Source organism: Solanum tuberosum, unplaced genomic scaffold (assembly GCF_000226075.1).
Source record: "Solanum tuberosum cultivar DM 1-3 516 R44 unplaced genomic scaffold, SolTub_3.0 scf00148, whole genome shotgun sequence".
Lineage (NCBI taxonomy): Eukaryota > Viridiplantae > Streptophyta > Magnoliopsida > Solanales > Solanaceae > Solanum > Solanum tuberosum.
In genome coordinates, this window is record NW_006239071.1 from 1088175 (window position 1) to 1105924 (window position 17750).

At 32.9% G+C, this 17750-nt stretch overlaps 3 protein-coding genes across 3 annotated transcripts; 1 reads left to right on the forward strand and 2 right to left on the reverse strand.

The window, feature by feature from the left end:
* Window positions 1-312: 312 nt before the first annotated feature.
* Window positions 313-1314, reverse strand: LOC102581982 (PHD finger protein MALE MEIOCYTE DEATH 1-like). Its single transcript, XM_006352417.1, has one exon. The coding sequence runs from the start codon at window positions 1312-1314 to the stop codon at window positions 313-315; it is 1002 nt and encodes a 333-aa protein (XP_006352479.1).
* Window positions 1315-2225: 911 nt separating this feature from the next.
* On the forward strand, window positions 2226-2923 carry LOC107061529 (auxin-responsive protein SAUR21-like). Its single transcript, XM_015310883.1, has one exon. It carries the CDS (start codon window positions 2315-2317, stop codon window positions 2585-2587), a length of 273 nt encoding a protein of 90 aa, XP_015166369.1. The 5' UTR covers window positions 2226-2314; the 3' UTR covers window positions 2588-2923.
* Window positions 2924-13935: 11012 nt separating this feature from the next.
* LOC102589031 (PHD finger protein MALE MEIOCYTE DEATH 1) lies at window positions 13936-16472 on the reverse strand. Its single transcript, XM_006352356.2, has 3 exons — window positions 16143-16472; window positions 15630-15873; window positions 13936-15534 (listed from the first exon to the last, which is right to left on the reverse strand). Exons 1-3 carry the CDS (start codon window positions 16423-16425, stop codon window positions 14004-14006), a joined length of 2058 nt encoding a protein of 685 aa, XP_006352418.1. The 5' UTR covers window positions 16426-16472; the 3' UTR covers window positions 13936-14003.
* Window positions 16473-17750: the final 1278 nt, after the last annotated feature.

Below are 17750 nucleotides of genomic sequence, written 5' to 3' on the forward strand. Positions count from 1 at the left end.
AAAGGTCATTTCGATAAAAAGTGGGTCCCACTTCCAAAAACCATTTTAAGTCAAAACCCACAAAAGGGCTCGGAAAGATATCGAAAACCTCCAGACACAAAGGAAGGGTCATCATACAAGTAAATCAAATAGATACATGAACAATAAGTTCTGAAAGGGAAGTTGTAAAGAAGCAGGGGGATGCGCAGAATATATGGATCATCATTGCTTATTGTGTTTGTCTTTGAAAGAATCGAGTTACAATGGAAAAGAATACAGAGAAACTGCACAAATATATGACTACTAGAACATGATTGATTATCCTTTTGATGTCTATACAAATCCTGACATCAGTGATCTGCCCCTAAAAGTTCTGTATATCAGGTCCATGCCAAAGTGAGAAGCACAAGGCACTAGTGCTGCAGCAGTCCCATAATGACCAAACTCAAAGCTGTTCTGTGCTCTTGGTGGTGCAAGTGAAGTGCAGCAAGCCTCACAGACAAACAATGGTGGCACAACCTCAGAATCTTCGATGCCACAACAGCGAGTATGTTGCCATATCTCACATATATCACATGAAACCATCCTTTCACCATCATCATCCCGAGCACCACACCTACAGTTCACTGTCCAGTTATCAGACCCTCCTTCATTTTTCAACTCACTGTCCAAATCCAACCCGAAACCCCTCACCCAAAGTTCTGAGCCAGACTGGACGATGCCAAAGAGCACTTCATAATCTTCTAGTTGCTCCATCCCTGCAATATCTGTTATCATCAAATTGTCTATAATGCAGTAAGTGCCCCTCATTGCAGACTCAACTGCTATCTTTAGATCACCAATTGTTGAGTGTAGCGGAACTTCAACCACCTCTCCTGGGGGATATCCCTTTGTAAATACAGCTTCCAAACCATTAGAACTTGGCAAAATGCAACAAATGAACCTCAACAAGCTGTCATCTGGATCATCACGAAATGGCCATTCCTTCAAAAATTGCTTGCTGTCTGATACTATCCTAACAGCCAGGCTTAACTCATCAGATTCCGCGAAGCTCAGAAGAAGATTATTATACAAGCATAAAACATCAGTGTACGCATCAGCTCCAGGATTAACAGCATAGTCCTGAAATGGCTCGGGGAGCTTTTCTTGTTCAGGCTGATCACAATTCCGAAGTTCCTGAATCGTGTACTCCAACACCCTCGTGGCTCGGTTCACTGCACGACGAACTACATAGCCTCCAATAATCACATTGTTCGTTGATTTCAGCACATAGTCAATCAATCCTGTATCGCCAATGTGGAGACGAGCAGCATCCCGCGCCTCTTGCCTACTCATCCCACAACTTCCAAATCTAGATTTAAAGAGTTGTCGAGAAAGGAAAGGTGTATTGTTTTAAACGTACTAAAAAGATAAGTAAGATAAATAAATTGAAACCGAGAGAGTATCTGTTGAAATTTTTTAGTGATCTTTTTATCTGTATTTTGTTGAAATTTTAGGGATTTTTTTTATTTACACTTCCTCTGTCCTAGTTTGTGTGGTTCCCTTTTGGTATGTTTATGGAAAAGGACGGATTGTTATAGTTAGAAATAATTTTACTTTAAATTTCTCCTTTTGGGACGAGAAGTGGGAAAATATACAGAAAAGACGGTTCTTTTAGTATTAGTTAGTGATTAGTTAATGATTTAGTGAGTCCTTTTTAGCCCGATGAACTCTTGGCACCGTCACATAAATATTTATGGCTTGTTTTGGATCATAAGTTTCAAATTTGTTTCTTAAAATTCTATGCCTAGTCAAAATGCCATGGATCATAAGTGCTTGTCAAAGATTTAGAAGGCAATGCCATGTGATATTTCGCATCATGTTATCTTTGTTTCTCTCGTGGTATTTCTGTTGCTATCCTTATCTGGTCATTCTCTGTCACCTAACCTCTAAATAAGGTGGTCCTGAACCAATTCAGAAACTTCATCCTTTCTTGTGGATGTAAATTTAAGAGTTTCTTCTTCTGTTTCAAATCATGAGAAGTAGTAGGGCCTAGCTAGTGTTGCTCTTCAACAAATTTATGGTGTTGAATACTTTGACAGTAACAGAGTAAGCAAAACCATGAGAAAGTTCATGTGCCATTGTCTCTCAGTCTCACCAGTGGCCACCAATTGCTCTTAACCACCAAACATTAAGATATGAAACTTGTCATAGACTTATATATATATAATCAGACCCAAACATTTCAGTAAAACACAAGTATCCTGGCATTCAAAAGACTTTTCATTTTTTGTGTAATACTCAAAGTTCTTGTTGTTTATACTTCATCATTTAGAAATACATATCTCTTGAGATAATGGGTATCAAAGTGACTCCATTTATTCAAGCTAATCGAATCCTAAGGAGATCTTCAACAGGTGTTCCAAAAGGGCATTGTGCAGTATATGTAGGAGAGAGCCAGAAGAAGAGGTTTGTCGTGCCAATATCATACCTGAGCCAGCCTTTATTTCAAGACTTTTTAGCTCAAGCTGAAGAAGAGTTTGGCTTTGATCATCCAATGGGTGGTCTCACAAAACCTTGCAAGGAAGACGTGTTCATTGATCTTACTTCCCGATTGAGAAAATTATGAGTAGTAACATGGCGCAAATTCTCTTGCCCATGAAATTTTGTAAAGCAATAGGATTAGAAATGAGAAAGACAGAAAGAATTCCTTGTTTTTCCTTAACCATTTTGTATAGAAGTAGTAAACAGGGTTTTTTGTTTGTTTGTAAAGTTGAGTTAAATTGATCAACCTCCTGTTAAATGGATATAGCCTTATTTTGCACAACTTGCTTTTGTTGAACCAAGGGTCTACCAGAAACGGACTCTCTATACCTGCAGAGGGTCTATCGGAAACCAACTTACAAACAATCATCTAGACACCTCTGAAATTTGTGTGGCACATCAACGTCATGTGTCCATGAGATACAGTGGGGACAAGTTGGAGTGTTTAGTTGTTAGTTGAGACCAAAGTCAATGTGTTTAGATGTGCATTCTCAAAGTTAAGAAACTTACTTGTCAATTAAGGTCAAGTTAGAATATCTATTTATGTATTATGCCTAATTTCAAAATTTATGATCTCGCTTAACCTCTAACTCGTTATAATTGTGTTTGGTCAAACTTTCAAAAAGTCTTACTTTTGAATAACAATTAATAATTGATGAATCAGCTTCTTGAACTTGAAAATTGTTATGATTTTTCTTATCGCCGCTCTAAAAAACCTATCTATTTAGAATAATTGGTTCATGTATTGGATTCATTGGTGATGACTAATATGTATGATATAAATACTTCAGTTTACATTAGTAATCCTCTTTTGGGCGAGTATTTCAACTTTAAATGGCCCAAACTAGAGAAAAGTGTTTGTCGTGTTGTTTATGGATTTTGCTTTAGTGATGTCTCTGGACAGTATAAATTAGTCTAATCAGTGACTAGAAAGTTTGGGGTTCGTTCTGAAATATCAGAATTGGAGGTTTATACTTTTGGAGTTTATGAGAAATGGAGAAATTCGCGTATTTGACGCAAGAAGAGTTGGGGATATCTCAACCCTCGTGTATGACACTAGTAGAATTGGGGAATTGTCTATGTTTGTCTATGGAGTAGCTGAATCTTGGACTAAGGATCGCATTTGTATTGATCAATATAGGGATTTTATCCATTTTTGTAGATATATACCAATCCTAACTTGGAAAGATGGAGAAATCTTGATACAACTAGAGTACATATTCCAAGTTTTTACTCGCTCAAGACTTTTATGGGGGGGCAATATTCAACTCTCAAATATCTATCCGAACAAAATCTAAGATAGTTTAGATATTTAGTTTGTCTTATTTCCTCCGGATTTATGTTTTGCTTCTATGTCTCTGGGGTAATTTGGTTGAAAACCTGACAACTTTTACTGTTTTGTGGATGCTTTTGAATTCTAGTAGAACAACAATTGTATATGTATACGTTGTCCGTTCCAATATTTCTAAGTTATTTGCATTGCAAAGTCTCCAAAACTACAAAAAATATTTATTTCATTATGCACTTGTCTGAATAGAGTAAACTACAAAAAGAACAAAATGTTGACCTATTAGTCAAGCATATTTACTTTGAAAAAATCCTCCCACGAATAAGGACTGAGTAGACTTTACCTTACCTATACCGCACTTGTTTACACCAAACGCCATATATTTTTTTTTTCAATTTTCATGACATTTAGGTTTCAATTTTCTTGCTACAAAGAAGAGGCTGAACAACAACATGAAGGAATTTTCTTGGTACTGATCATTGTTTTTTTTCCATCTCTACTCTGCATTGTTGAAGAAAATTTCATGTCCTGATTTTCATCCAAACTCTCAATTTCTCTTATTAACCTTTTCTTTATCTTCATAATTTATAATTAAAATGATTTTAAGTGTGTATTGATTTTTGAATAATTATACTGCTAATTAATTTTTGTGTCACTTTTTTCTTTATTTTTTTGTGTAATATGAATTAATCTCTGAAAATTACACTACTAATTAATTCTTGTGCCTTTTCATATTCTATTTTTTTCATTTATTCTTTTTTTTTTCCTCTCATGATTTACATTTAATTAACCTAAATGGTGTATTAAATTAAATAACGTTTTAAAGTACAATTAGTAGAAAAAAAGAAAGCAATTTATACTAATTTATATTAATTATTATGCTATGACACAATTGTTTTATCCTCTTTATTTTTGGGCAAAAATTTTCTTACCAAATTTATTTTTCTTTGCTTTACAATCTCCATTTTCCTTTATTATCCTTTTATTTATCTTATCATATTTATCTAATTACCATTCTTTACGTATTTTTGTTAATCATTATTCTCTTCTCAGTGAAAGCAATGATGAGGTGAATTCTCCGTTTCTTTCCTTTCAATGATAGAACTTTGAACATATTTTGTAATCATTGTATGATATTATTCTAAACATTCATTCTTTTTTCGTTTCTTATAAGATCTTTATTGAAATATTTTTGCTTTCAAATTATTTTGATTTGTAGATATGCCAGATTTGATTTGGAAAGCTAACAAAGTGGGCAAGGTACGTTTTTTGAGATGTTCAGGAATCAGTATATCATCCGGTTCTTATAGTCAAATTTAAGCATTGTTTAGATACTCACTTTCTTTATTTTGTAATAATGATCGAGACCTATGCATTTTATAATTAATTTAAGCATTTCTATAGTTAGGGGTGTTTGTGGTTCGGCTTGGATCGGTTATTGATTAAAACCAAAATCAAACCAATTTAGTCGGTTTTTTAAATTTCTAAAACCAAACGAAATAAGTAACCATCGGTTTGGTTATTGTCGGTTTTGGTTCGGTTTGGTTTAGTTTTTCTGGTTTATTCGGTTTGAAAGTAATATTTTTTTTGACGACGTACGTATCCCGTTAGACACAAACACAAGTATATGACCAATCCATTGAAAAGCTAATGTCGGTTCAATTAAGCAATACTAGAGTTATCATTATACGAACAAAGTGATTCAATTAAGAGAAAGTGTGACTATTTTTATTTCTTCATTTCATTTTCAGTTGTAATCTTGTATTTTTGTTATCTTGTAAGTTTTAATACTTGCTGAAGAAGCTGCTTTAGCTTATGACCAAGCTGCACTCTCAATGTGTGGTCCTTCAACATGTTTTAATTTTCAAGTGGAGATAGTTCAAGAATCGTATGAGGATTCGAGTATAATGGTCAATAGGGTTCAACATCGTCTCGAGCTAAAGAAGAAACAAGAAGAGAAATATTAAAGGTAAAAAAAAATAAAAATCTAATAATAAACTTTTCATTTATCATACACTTAAAAGTTTTATTGTTTCCTATTTATTATTTTTCACTAATATTTTTGGTAATTATTCATCCATTTATGGAAACCCTAATATTCTTTTTATGGTCATATTACATATCCGAATTTGAGTAGGTCTGCAAAACCTAATTTGAGTTGGATTTGCTTCTCTTCTCACCTCTACCTCTATATAAGAGGGGTTAAGAAATTCAATAATTTCAATTTCAATGGTTAATTTCAGAGAAAGGCGTCACCACTTCGCCACTAAAACAGCCTTCTTTTTTCGACCAGAATTAAGATGGTATAACGATAATAATAATAGTAATGGTGGTAATATTAGGAGTGATTTACCTAATATAGTCCTTCAGTATAACCTTTTTGCTCAACAAGACGCTTGGCGTAAATCACCCGTAAATCAACCTTCAAAACTCATATATTTGGATGAATTTCATGAATTTGAGACAAGATCATTTGAACTCAAACTATGCCCTTATCAATACACGTCACACGACGTGTTTTTCAGTATTCTTAAAGAACATCTCACCAATTGGGGTGACTATTATGAGGTTTCTGATGACTATCTCATTAAACGAATGATATTTTATATGGATAAAATTATTGGAGATGGATTGAAAAAGGGTCGTGGTACTAATTGTCAGATTTTTGTTGATATGACTTTGAAATTGGAATATGTTTTGGATGGGAGAGTTCCGTGGCGCTTGAGTGGAGGTATGGTACCTGCTACTAAGACATCAATAATGGAGTTGCCGGTGAGAATGGAGATTGATGATGATGTTCAATGTTTGAAGGATATTGACTGTGTCATATGTCTTGAACAACTTGTGTCCAAGAAGGAGGGTGGAAAGATCGTTTGCATGCCTTGCTCTCATATGTTTCATGGAAATTGTATTATAACCTGGTTGGACATGAACCATTATTGCCCTATTTGCCGCTATGACTTGCCAACACCATGAGAACTTGTTTTTAATACCGCTGATGTAATTGAATTGAATTCAACAAGTTTAGAATTTCAAGCTCGTGACTCATTGTTATTTATTTTACTAGTCTCTAGGCACGTGCGTTGCACGTGTGTCTTGTGTTAATTAGTACAAAAAAATTAAATGATATAGATGCTACTAAAATTTGCAAGTAATATTAACTAAATTTTGAAAGAGAACTACTCCCTCCGTCTCATTTTATGTGAGGTAGTTTGACTTGGCATGAAATTTAAGAATGAAAGGAAGACTTTTAAAATTTATGGTTCAAAATGAATGATAAAAATTTATGTGGCTATAAATCATTTCATTAAGGGTACGTAAAATAAACATTTTATAGTTAAATTGTTACTTAATATAGAAATGTATCATTCTTTTTTGGACAGAGTAAAGAGGAAAGTAAGTCACATAAATTGGGACAGAGAGAGCATAATTATTTGTAGTTATACACAAATTATTTGTAGTTATACACAATCAATTGAATTGGTATATGTGATATTTTTCTTATATAGTTCTAATATATCTTATACTTGGTACAACATTTCCCTTATTATTATTTTTAAAATATTTCAACAGCAAATAGTTTATATGTGACATAAGTAACGTTGATTATGTTTGCAAGTGTTTCACACATCTTAAAGTTTGTATCTTGTGTAAGAAACTGTAATCTCCTTTTTATAGACACATGCATATCAAGAAGTTGTTGCCGAATAAAAGTCGTATTTCATGTTGTACAAATACTGATCAACATATACATGTTTCTGTAAGGTGGATAATGTATCATTGTCAATTTCAAGGGATACACTTAAAATAGTGTTTATTTGTGATAGAGATAGTTAATAATTAATGTCATTAGAAAATTTATTCGATATATAAAAATCCAATAGCACGTACAATTTTCTTTGTTTGATTCAAGATTATGAGTCCTTTCATATGTAAATTTGACAGGTAAATATTAATTAAATTATTTAAATATAATCATATTACAGAATATAATATAATCGATCTATACTCACGAATAAGAAACTTGATATAAATGGTTGAAATATTTAAAATATCTTATTTAAAAATATTGGGTGTACATCTTCAAAAAAGTATCCACTCAACGAAATAATATTTTTTTATGAATCTAAAGTCTATATCATTTATCCTTCTAAAAAATGTCATACATATCACAATTTTCCTAAAGATTACATTATATTTTTGTGAAACAAACATCGCACCTATTACTTATCTGATGATGTGAATGAGAAGTGAAGAATTCAAAATCGGAAGGTAAAAACCTGAAACAGAAGAAAAATAAATAAGAATTAATAATTAGCAAAACCAAATCAAGAAAAAGATATATATTAAAGAAAACAAATACAAGAAATATCGAAAACTATATAGAGAGGATAAAAATAAGTAAAGAAATGATAATAGATTACAATATATATAGATTTAATGAAGTTAGTTATTCATATTCCTAACTAAAGAGATTACATGCATCTATTGTACTATTCAATTTAATTTAATTTAAGAGAAAATACATAAAATTCCTCCTGAACTTGGCTGCAAAACTTACTTTAGCACTTTAACTTTACGGATAATTATTTACCCCCTAATCTCTTTTCAAGTGAATTAAAATACACCCTAATATTATACTACCAGTCTCACAATGGCAAGTGCATTTCACACGCGCCATGTCATTGATACGTCAGCGCCATATCATTGCTACATCAGCGCCACGCCATTGCCACATCAGCATCACATTAAACATTATTTAAAATTTGATTTTTAATTCTTTTTTGTTTCTTTTTATGTCATGCCCCGAGCCTACACCCTGGACGTGGCTGACACTCGAGAACCATTGCTGGTCCCAAGCGAATCCTTAGCCTGACTTACTTACTCAGCGGAAGACTCTAAGCATTATTACAATGATCAAATGCACTTACTCAATGGTTTAACACAATAACTTAGAATGTTTAAAAGTCAACATTCAACTTGGCCAAAATGGTAACTCAAGTCTTAACATATGAAATGAAAATGTAAAGACAACTGAACTACTAACTATCTGACTGTCTATGAAGCCTCTAAAACAAAGAGGGATGTCGGGAATAGATCCCCGATCATCCTAACAATGAAATACTAAAAGCGAAGTAAAAAGAAGTTTTTGACATAAACGCGTTGTTATCTTTTTGACTTGTCATGTCACCGATTTGGGTGTATTTTATTTCACTTGAAAAGAGACTAGGGGGTAAATAATTACCCCTAAAGTTAAAGCGCCAAAGTAAGTTTTGCTCCCAAGTTCAGGGGGATTTAATGTTTTCTCTTAATTTAATTAAATATACGTCTAGAAAACTGAAAAATATCTTGATGCTTAGAAAACTGAAAATGCCTAAAAGTGATATTGGAGGAGGTGTAACTCATAACTAATGAGTAAAAAATTAACTTTTGTGTTGGATTAGTAGTTAATAATTAATTAATATAAATACTTTACAACATTTTAATTTAGTGTAGGGGTAAAAAGGTAATTCAACTTTGCACTTTGATACTTTCCACTTTTAATAATATATGATAATTTGATATAAAGGGAATGTTTAAGCCAGGGGCGGAGCTATGACATGGCGAGGGTGGTCAGATGAACAACCTTCGTCGAAATTTTTTTACGGGTATATATACTAAATATCGAGTTTTTTGGATATATACTAACTGTTGAACAACATTGACACAATAAAGGTTGACAGCCCAGTGGTTAAGGTTGTGCAAAGATGCCTCAGCGTTCCGAGTTCGAGCCCAAGTGTTGGCGTTTTCTTTAAATTTTTTCATTGGGTTCGATCCTAGGCTTGAACATTTCATTTATTTAATATTTGTTCCGTTTTTCTCTTAAGAAAAAGTACAAAAGTTAGAAAAAAGTATTTAAAGATGTTTCTAATGAGTGTATTATGAAAACATTTCAAGAGATGAAGTATTATGAAAATATTTTGTAAGTTTCTGTTTTAAGAATTTTCATTTTGGATATTTGGTTAATTTGATATTGAGGTATGACTATTTTGAAGCCAATCTTTATAATCTGACTAGCAAGGTTTATTTTTTTACTTGTCCTAAAGTATGAACACCCTTGGCAAAAATCCTGGCTCCGCCACTGATTTAAGCATGTCATTGCTTTGCAAATCTAAAGACTATGAAGGAGAATGTTTCTGCTCATTATGCCGATCATTCTTCGGCTTAATATTCCCGCAAATCTAGAGAGCAATCCTCGCAAAAAGGGAATGTTTAAGCATGTCACTGCTTTGCAAATTTAGAGACTATGAAGGAGAATGTTTCTGCTATGCCGATCATTCTTCCGCTTATCAAACTTGGCAAATCTAGAGACTACGAAGGAGAATGTTTCTGCTCAAACGAGGCAAATCTAGAGACTACGAAGGACAAATGTTTCTGCTCATTATGCCTTGCATCATTCTTCGGCTTATCAAACGAGGCTTCATTGCAATCCTTATCAGTCGAGCTGAGTCTTCAATTCATTGCTATCCTTATCAAACGAGTCTTCATTGCTATCCTTATCAGTCGAGGCATCATTGTTATCCATGCGTGCTGATTTTTTTTTCACCTAGAATGTTCTCTTTTTGTTCCAACTTATCGTTGTTTCACTTTGAGTCTTCATTGTCATCCTTATCAATCGAGCCTTCATTGTTATCCTTATCAGCTGAAGCTTTATTGTTATCCATGCTTGGGGTCTTGATTTTTTTTCACCTATATTGTTCTCTTTCTTCCTCGATACTCTTTTTTATTATTATTATTATTATCATTATTATCATTATTATTATTATTATTCTGAAAACTATTAAAGGCCTACCCGCCTCATTCAAAATAACGATGCATACAAAAAAGGAAAAAAAAACAGAATAAATTAGAGAAGTTCGTAATCAAATACTGCAAAATCAAAAATCTGCAAGAGTAATAAGCGAACATCAAGATTTCTTTAAAAAAATGAACAATAACAATTTTGTAATGGTATGTTATTTTTCTTAAACTAGTTCGATGCACGTATATCCCTGAAAAAAAAATGAACAATAACAATTTTGTGAAGGTATGTTCTTTTTCTTAAACTAGTTCGATGCACGTATATCCCTAAAAAAATGAACAATAACTTCATCAAGGTATGTTCGTTTTCTTAAACTAATTATGTGCACATATCCCTATTAGTTGGTGTAGAAAATACAACTTCAACTTATATGTTAGATGTTAAAAATAGAAATTGAAGTACATCAAAAATACAAGTTTCTACGGATGATGAATATTAATTTTATATTTTAATCCCCGTACACTTGCATTCAAAATGAATATAACATTTACAGGATTGAAATATAAATTAACGAAATTTTGATACTATTTATAATAGTTTTTTTTTAATCAAACATGGATAAATATATAATATTAAGGCGAAGGGGAACGGTTGGAACAACAGTATGGCCCTCAGAGGGGCCTTTTAAGTAGCTATTACAGATACTAGTTTTCCTTGAATACATGGTTAACTACTATTTATAATAGTTGCTTTATATGATATGTGCATATATGTTACTTTATGATGTTAAAGAATACAATATTTCTTTAAAATGTGTTTTTTCGTAGAATATTTCACATAACTTTTATATTAGATTTGAGATGTATTTGTCTACCTAAATTATAATTTGCATGTAAATGCTTCCTTGTGATCAATATACATATATGAACCTAAAAATATAATTTGATGAAATTGTTTTATTTTCACAACCTGCATCAGATGTGGAAATTCGGTGTACTCTAAACTAAATTATGAGTATAGCTTCTATATTTACTCTAAAATTTTGATTATTCGAATAACTTGATGGGTGAAATTAGGGGTGTTCATGGTTCGGTTTGGATCGGTTATTGGTTAAAACCAAATCCAAACCACAATTAATCGGTTTTTAAATTTCTATGACCAAACCAAACCAAATCAAAAAAATAACCGTCGGTTTGGTTATTGTTGGTTTGGTTCGGTTTGGTTCAATTTTTTTGGTTATTTCGGTTTGAAAGTATATAGTTTTTTGAGGGCATATGCATCTCGATAGACACGAATTCATAGTACATAAACAATAAAAAAATCTATTGTAAATTTTATTAAGCAATGCTAGTCATAGAACAATTGAAACAGGACTAAAAAATCTCATTACCCTGTTAGAAGACTTATATCTAAAAAGAGAAAGCAATGTATATATGTAGTGGAAAATCAATATTAGCAGAGTTGTCTTGGATAAATATATAACATATTGAATCTTGCATGTTGTGACAACTGAGAATTTTTCCTAATAAACCAAAAAAAAAAAAAAAATCAGTGCTCCAAATGTAAAAATCACTTAAATAATAAATTTTTGGTTGAGTTAGAATTAGGATTTTAATACTTGGGCTGAAATTTAAGTGTTGGGCTTAAGAAAATAATAAAGTTAAAGACTTAAGTTAATTAAAATTTAATAAAATATTTATATTTTATTTATGAATAATATATAAATAATTATAAAATTTATATATATAATTTAACGGTTCGGTTTGGTTATTTTTGCGGATATTCTTTTGTAAAACCAAAACCAAACCAAATAGTATCGGTTTTCAAAATTCAAAATCCAAACCTAACCAAATCCAACCAAATATCAGTTTTTTTAATCGGTTTGATTCGGATTGTGGTTCGGTTTGGTTGTTTAACCATAACCATGAACAACCCTAGGTGAAATATAATATCAAATTAAAATATCGATGAAAAAAAAATAAGTTACACATAATATAATATAATATAATATAAAATAAATAAAAGGATTAAGATTAAATAGAATAACTAAATCACCCGATGCAAACATACGATCCAATGCTTATACTGCACATGCAAAATTTTTATTTTGTATCAACTGAGAACCTTATAAATATCCAAAAAGTCTTACAAAATTTATAAAATAAAATTAAAAAAATTATAACTATAGAAATGCTTAATTCAATTAATTATAAAAATACATATGTCTCGATCATTACTACAGAATAAAAAAAGTGAATATCCAAACAATACTTATGTTTATAAGAACCTGATGATATACCAGTTTTTGAATATCCCAAAAAATGTACGTTGACCTCTTATTTAGCTTTCCAAATCAAATTTGACACATCTACAAATCAAAATATTTGAAAAAACAAGAGCATTTCAATAAAGATCTTCTAAGAAAAAAAAGAAGAAGAATGAATATGCATAATAATATCATACAATGATTATAAAATATGTTCAAAGTTCTGACATTGAAAGAAAAGAAATAAATAACTCACCTCATCATTGCTTTCACTGAGAAGAGAATAATGATTAATAAGACCTTAGTTTAGTTAAGGTGTGTCTCTGAAATTTTGGTCATAGTCTAGGGGTGTACTTGTGCTTATCCTTTATAATTATAAATTATGAAGACGAATGAAAGACTAATAAGAAAATTTGAGAGTTTGGATGAAAAACAAGACATGGAGGAGACAAATGCAAAAGAAAAAAAAAACTCCTAACTGGATTTAAATACAAACCAATTTAATTAGTATTATATGTGATATTAAGTGGTTATTTGGCCTTTTGTCTTAAAGGTTATGTGGAATGAAGCTTTGAGGTTTTGTACCAAACATCTTAACATTTTGCCATTTTATGTATCTTGCAAGTTTTAAGTTTTCAACTGCTAATGCTAAGAATGTAGAGGAGACTAGTGCAAATAAGAATGTCATTTAAACAGTAAAAGAATCATTCGAATCGAAAAGAAAAAAAGATACTGCTTTCATTTCAATTTGTTTCTTTGATTTTAACTTGGCATGGAGTTCAAGAAAAGATGCATTCGTTTTGGAACAAAACTAAAAAAGAAAGTAAAACAAACAGATTGAAACGGAGTGTGTACGAGATTCATCAGCATATAGGCCATCCAGCATTCATAACTAGATTTTCAATGGACAATAAGCCTCTTCTTCATTCATTCTTTCTATCAAACAGATAAATGGACAATAAGTTCTGAAACAAAAGTGTAAAGAAGCAGGGGGACGCGCAGAATATATGGATCATCATTGATTATTGTGTTTGTCTTTGAAAGAATCGAGTTACATGTGTAACAAGAGAAAAGAATCACAAAGAAACTGCACAAGTATATGACTACGATTGATTATACTTTGATGTCTATACAAATCTTGACCTCAGTGATCTGCCCCTAAAAGTTCAGTATATCAGGTCCATGCCAAAGTGAGAAGCACAAGGCACTAGTGCTGCAGCAGTCCCATAATGAGCAAACTCAAAGCTGTTCTGTGCTCTTGGTGGTGCAAGTGAAGTGCAGCAAGCCTCACAGACAAACAATGGTGGCACAACCTCAGAATCTTCGAAGCCACAGCAGCGAGTATGCTGCCATATCTCACATATATCACATGAAACCATCCTTTCACCATCATCATCCCGAGCACCACACCTACAGTTCACTGTCCAGTTATCAGACCCTCCTTCATTTTTCAACTCACTGTCCAAATCCAACCCGAAACCCCTCACCCAAAGTTCTGAGCCAGACTGGACGATGCCAAAGAGCACTTCATAATCTTCCAGTTGCTCCATCCCTGCAATATCTGTTATCATCAAATTGTCCATAATGCAGTAAGTGTCCCTCATTGCAGACTCAACTGCTATCTTTAGATCACCAATTGTTGAGTGTAGCGGAACTTCAACCACCTCTCCTGGGGGATATCCCTTTGTAAATACAGCTTCCAAACCATTAGAACTTGGCAAAATGCAACAAATGAACCTCAACAAGCTGTCATCTGGATCATCACGAAATGGCCATTCCTTTAAAAATTGCTTGCTGTCTGATACTATCCTAACAGCCAGGCTTAACTCATCAGATTCCGCGAAGCTCAGAAGAAGATTATTATACAAGCATAAAACATCAGTGTACGCATCAGCTCCAGGATTAACAGCATAGTCCTGAAATGGCTCGGGGAGCTTTTCTTGTTCAGGCTGATCACAATTCCGAAGTTCCTGAATCGTGTACTCCAACACCCTCGTGGCTCGGTTCACTGCACGACGAACTACATAGCCTCCAATAATCACATTGTTCATTGATTTCAGCACATAGTCAATCAATCCTGTATCGCCAATGTGGAGACGAGCAGCATCCCGCGCCTCTTGCCTACTCATGCCACAACTTCCAAATCTGATTGCTTCTCTCTTTTCTCTCAACGCCTCAACAATCACATCTGCAGTGAACTCAAGTCTCCTCACTGGCCATCTACTGTCAAGAGATGCTGCAACATTCGAAAACTTTCTGTACCTCACTGATTTCTCCTTCCCCACAGACTTGTTTGGTGCAGCATTTCTCATCAAGTATCGTGAAGAACAGGCTCGTACAAGAGGAGCAGCAACATTTGGCTTCTCCTTAACTGAATTGCAGGACTTGACAGCAAGGATGAACCTGAAGAGGTCACGGACCGTGATCAAAGGAGTGTTGCTCAAACCTCTATAACAAGCAATCACCTGCTTCATAACATTGGATCTACTGATGTATCTGAAATCATCAATCACCTCATCAAGCTCAATTGAGCTTAGCATTTCAATAGCTTTTTCATAGTGGTGTTCCATTATCCCAAAACTTCCATGGCTAAACTTGTAACCCCACCGGCCAAACCATGTATGTCCATAAGCAACCCCATACAACAAGCGCAAATCCATCATATGCTTCCTGGATACATCTTCAACAGTGATTTTCCTGTTAAGAGAAACAGATGAACATATTTCAAGAACTGAACTAATACATTCAAAACAGAATCAGATATCTTAAAATCATAGAGAAATGTTCATTACCGAGCTCGAAAACTCGTGCAAATACGATCCCAGAGATCCATTACTTCACGGCCACAGAGATATTTCGATCCACCCTCAATTCCATTAAGTGAAATCAAATGCCCAAATCCATTAGAATGAATTAAACCATGCAAAATGTGAGTTTGATCATCAAAAACACCATCATCAAGATGATTTTTCCATTCACTATCAGCTGGTATAATCAAATGGTACTTCCTCTTCGAAACAAGATGATGACTCCAACCTGAAAACCAAAATTTCACAGATTCCTTAAACCCATAAACCCCAAAACTCAAACGAACCAAAATAATTCCCAAATCCCATAAACCCCAAAACTCAAAAGAACCATTGAATTCTCAAAACCCATAAACCCCAAAACTCAAAAATCTCAAAAGAACCGACAAATCCCCAAAACCCATTAACCCCAAAAACTCAAAAGAACCACTAAATCTCCAAAACCCAACTTCAAAAATCGATAAAACAGCCAAAAGGGTATTCAAATTCAATACTTACCAGCACATCGACAGTGATCACAGAAAGTTCTAACAGAGCTCTTCACATTCTCTTCAATGGTGTAAAGAGGAATCAGCACACCTTTACTCTTATGCACCAGAAACGTACACCAAATTGGCATTCCTTCAACTGTATACTCCTCAACCTCAGCACATTCCTGAAGAAAATACCGAATATTATCACGAAATGGACCCATTGGCGTAATCGGACATCCCGGATCAAGAAAACTATGAAACTCATAGAAATTCGACACTCCCTTCTTCTTCTCTGTAGTCATTTTCATTTAGCTCTTCAAAAAAATTGAAAAATTTTCAGAGATTTTTAACAGATTTTAGGAAGTTGGAGTTTGTTACTGAAGAAGAAGAAGAAGCTTTTCAAACGGTTGAAGTTTCATTTTTTTTGCGGCAATAGAATGTGAAATGACGAGAATAACCTTTGGGCTTTATAGGAATTTTGAAATTTGAAATGAGAAATGGACGGTCGTGATGACTGATGAGAGATTGGAGGCATTTGTGGCCGTTGATTTGTTTTTCAGTCAAAGAGTTTGACTTTTGAGAAGTGGAGACTCGAAACAGATTAATATAATTCTTTTGCTTACGTGGAATAAAATGAAAGAAATTTCAATTTAGTTTTCGATACGAAGAAAAACGTTTTTCATGATGGTTATTTAACGTAAGCACAAAATATTTATATAGAATCTAAACAAATACAAGAGAGGGTGGGTCGGGGTAGCGGTGTGGGGATGGGAGCTCCGCTGGGTTGGGGGATGAAGATGAAGTGCGTTGGAGGATATATAAGGAGGACACAATCTATACTTTTACTAGGGAAGTTATTTTTTTCATTATTAACAGATTCGTTTTTGTAGAAAAATATTTTTCAAAATTCCTACCAACCAAATTAAATATGAGAAAATTGAAAAATATGTTCCTTCATCTATTGAACACACCCCTTAATAATATTATTTATAGTTACACATCATTTAAACCCATATATTCAATTGTTATATGCATTGTTAAATAATTGAAACGTTATGCATATTGTTAAAGAATGTATCAAGGTCTCTAGCGAATTGATTGTTTAAGGGCTTTTAGAAGGCTTTGTAATGATCATATTACACCTAATTAATGAACTTTATTAAAATGGATGTTTCATGTCAAATCTTTAAGGTTAAAAGTCAAAAATTATTAGGGTGTAAAATTTGTTAAAACTTAAAGTTTTATCCATACGATAAAAGGAGTTGAAACTTCAAGGTGTTATTTTTATAAATCACCCATAAATTTGTGTTTTGCCATGGCTAAGTTGATTTTTTCCCATATATGTCTTAATCGTGAAAGACAAAGTTATTTATATTTGTTATTGGTGAAAGATGATAAGTATATTATAAAATTAATTGTGATACACTTTACTTTGTTTGAACACTGCGACTATCAAAAAAATATATATCATGAATGTACATGTACTCACTAGTGGTACAGAAAAGAATCTATACAATAAGATCATGTAAAAGAGAGTTATAATGGGATAATATTAAAAAGACAATTATTTAATTCCTTTTTACTGTATGTTACCAAACTTTTCCAGTTGGATATCACTAATTTCTTCTACATA

Excerpts from the sequence above, each read along its gene's own strand:
- LOC102589031 (XM_006352356.2), bottom strand. The coding sequence starts at position 16,425 with ATGAAAATGACTACAGAGAAGAAGAAGGGAGTGTCGAATTTCTATGAG. Across the intron at positions 15,874-16,142 it reads TGATCACTGTCGATGTGCTG|GTTGGAGTCATCATCTTGTT; the intron begins GTAAGTATTGAA and ends TTTGGTTTTCAG. Across the intron at positions 15,535-15,629 it reads TGCACGAGTTTTCGAGCTCG|GAAAATCACTGTTGAAGATG; the intron begins GTAATGAACATT and ends TTCTCTTAACAG.
- LOC107061529 (XM_015310883.1), top strand. The coding sequence starts at position 2,315 with ATGGGTATCAAAGTGACTCCATTTATTCAAGCTAATCGAATCCTAAGG.
- LOC102581982 (XM_006352417.1), bottom strand. The coding sequence starts at position 1,314 with ATGAGTAGGCAAGAGGCGCGGGATGCTGCTCGTCTCCACATTGGCGAT.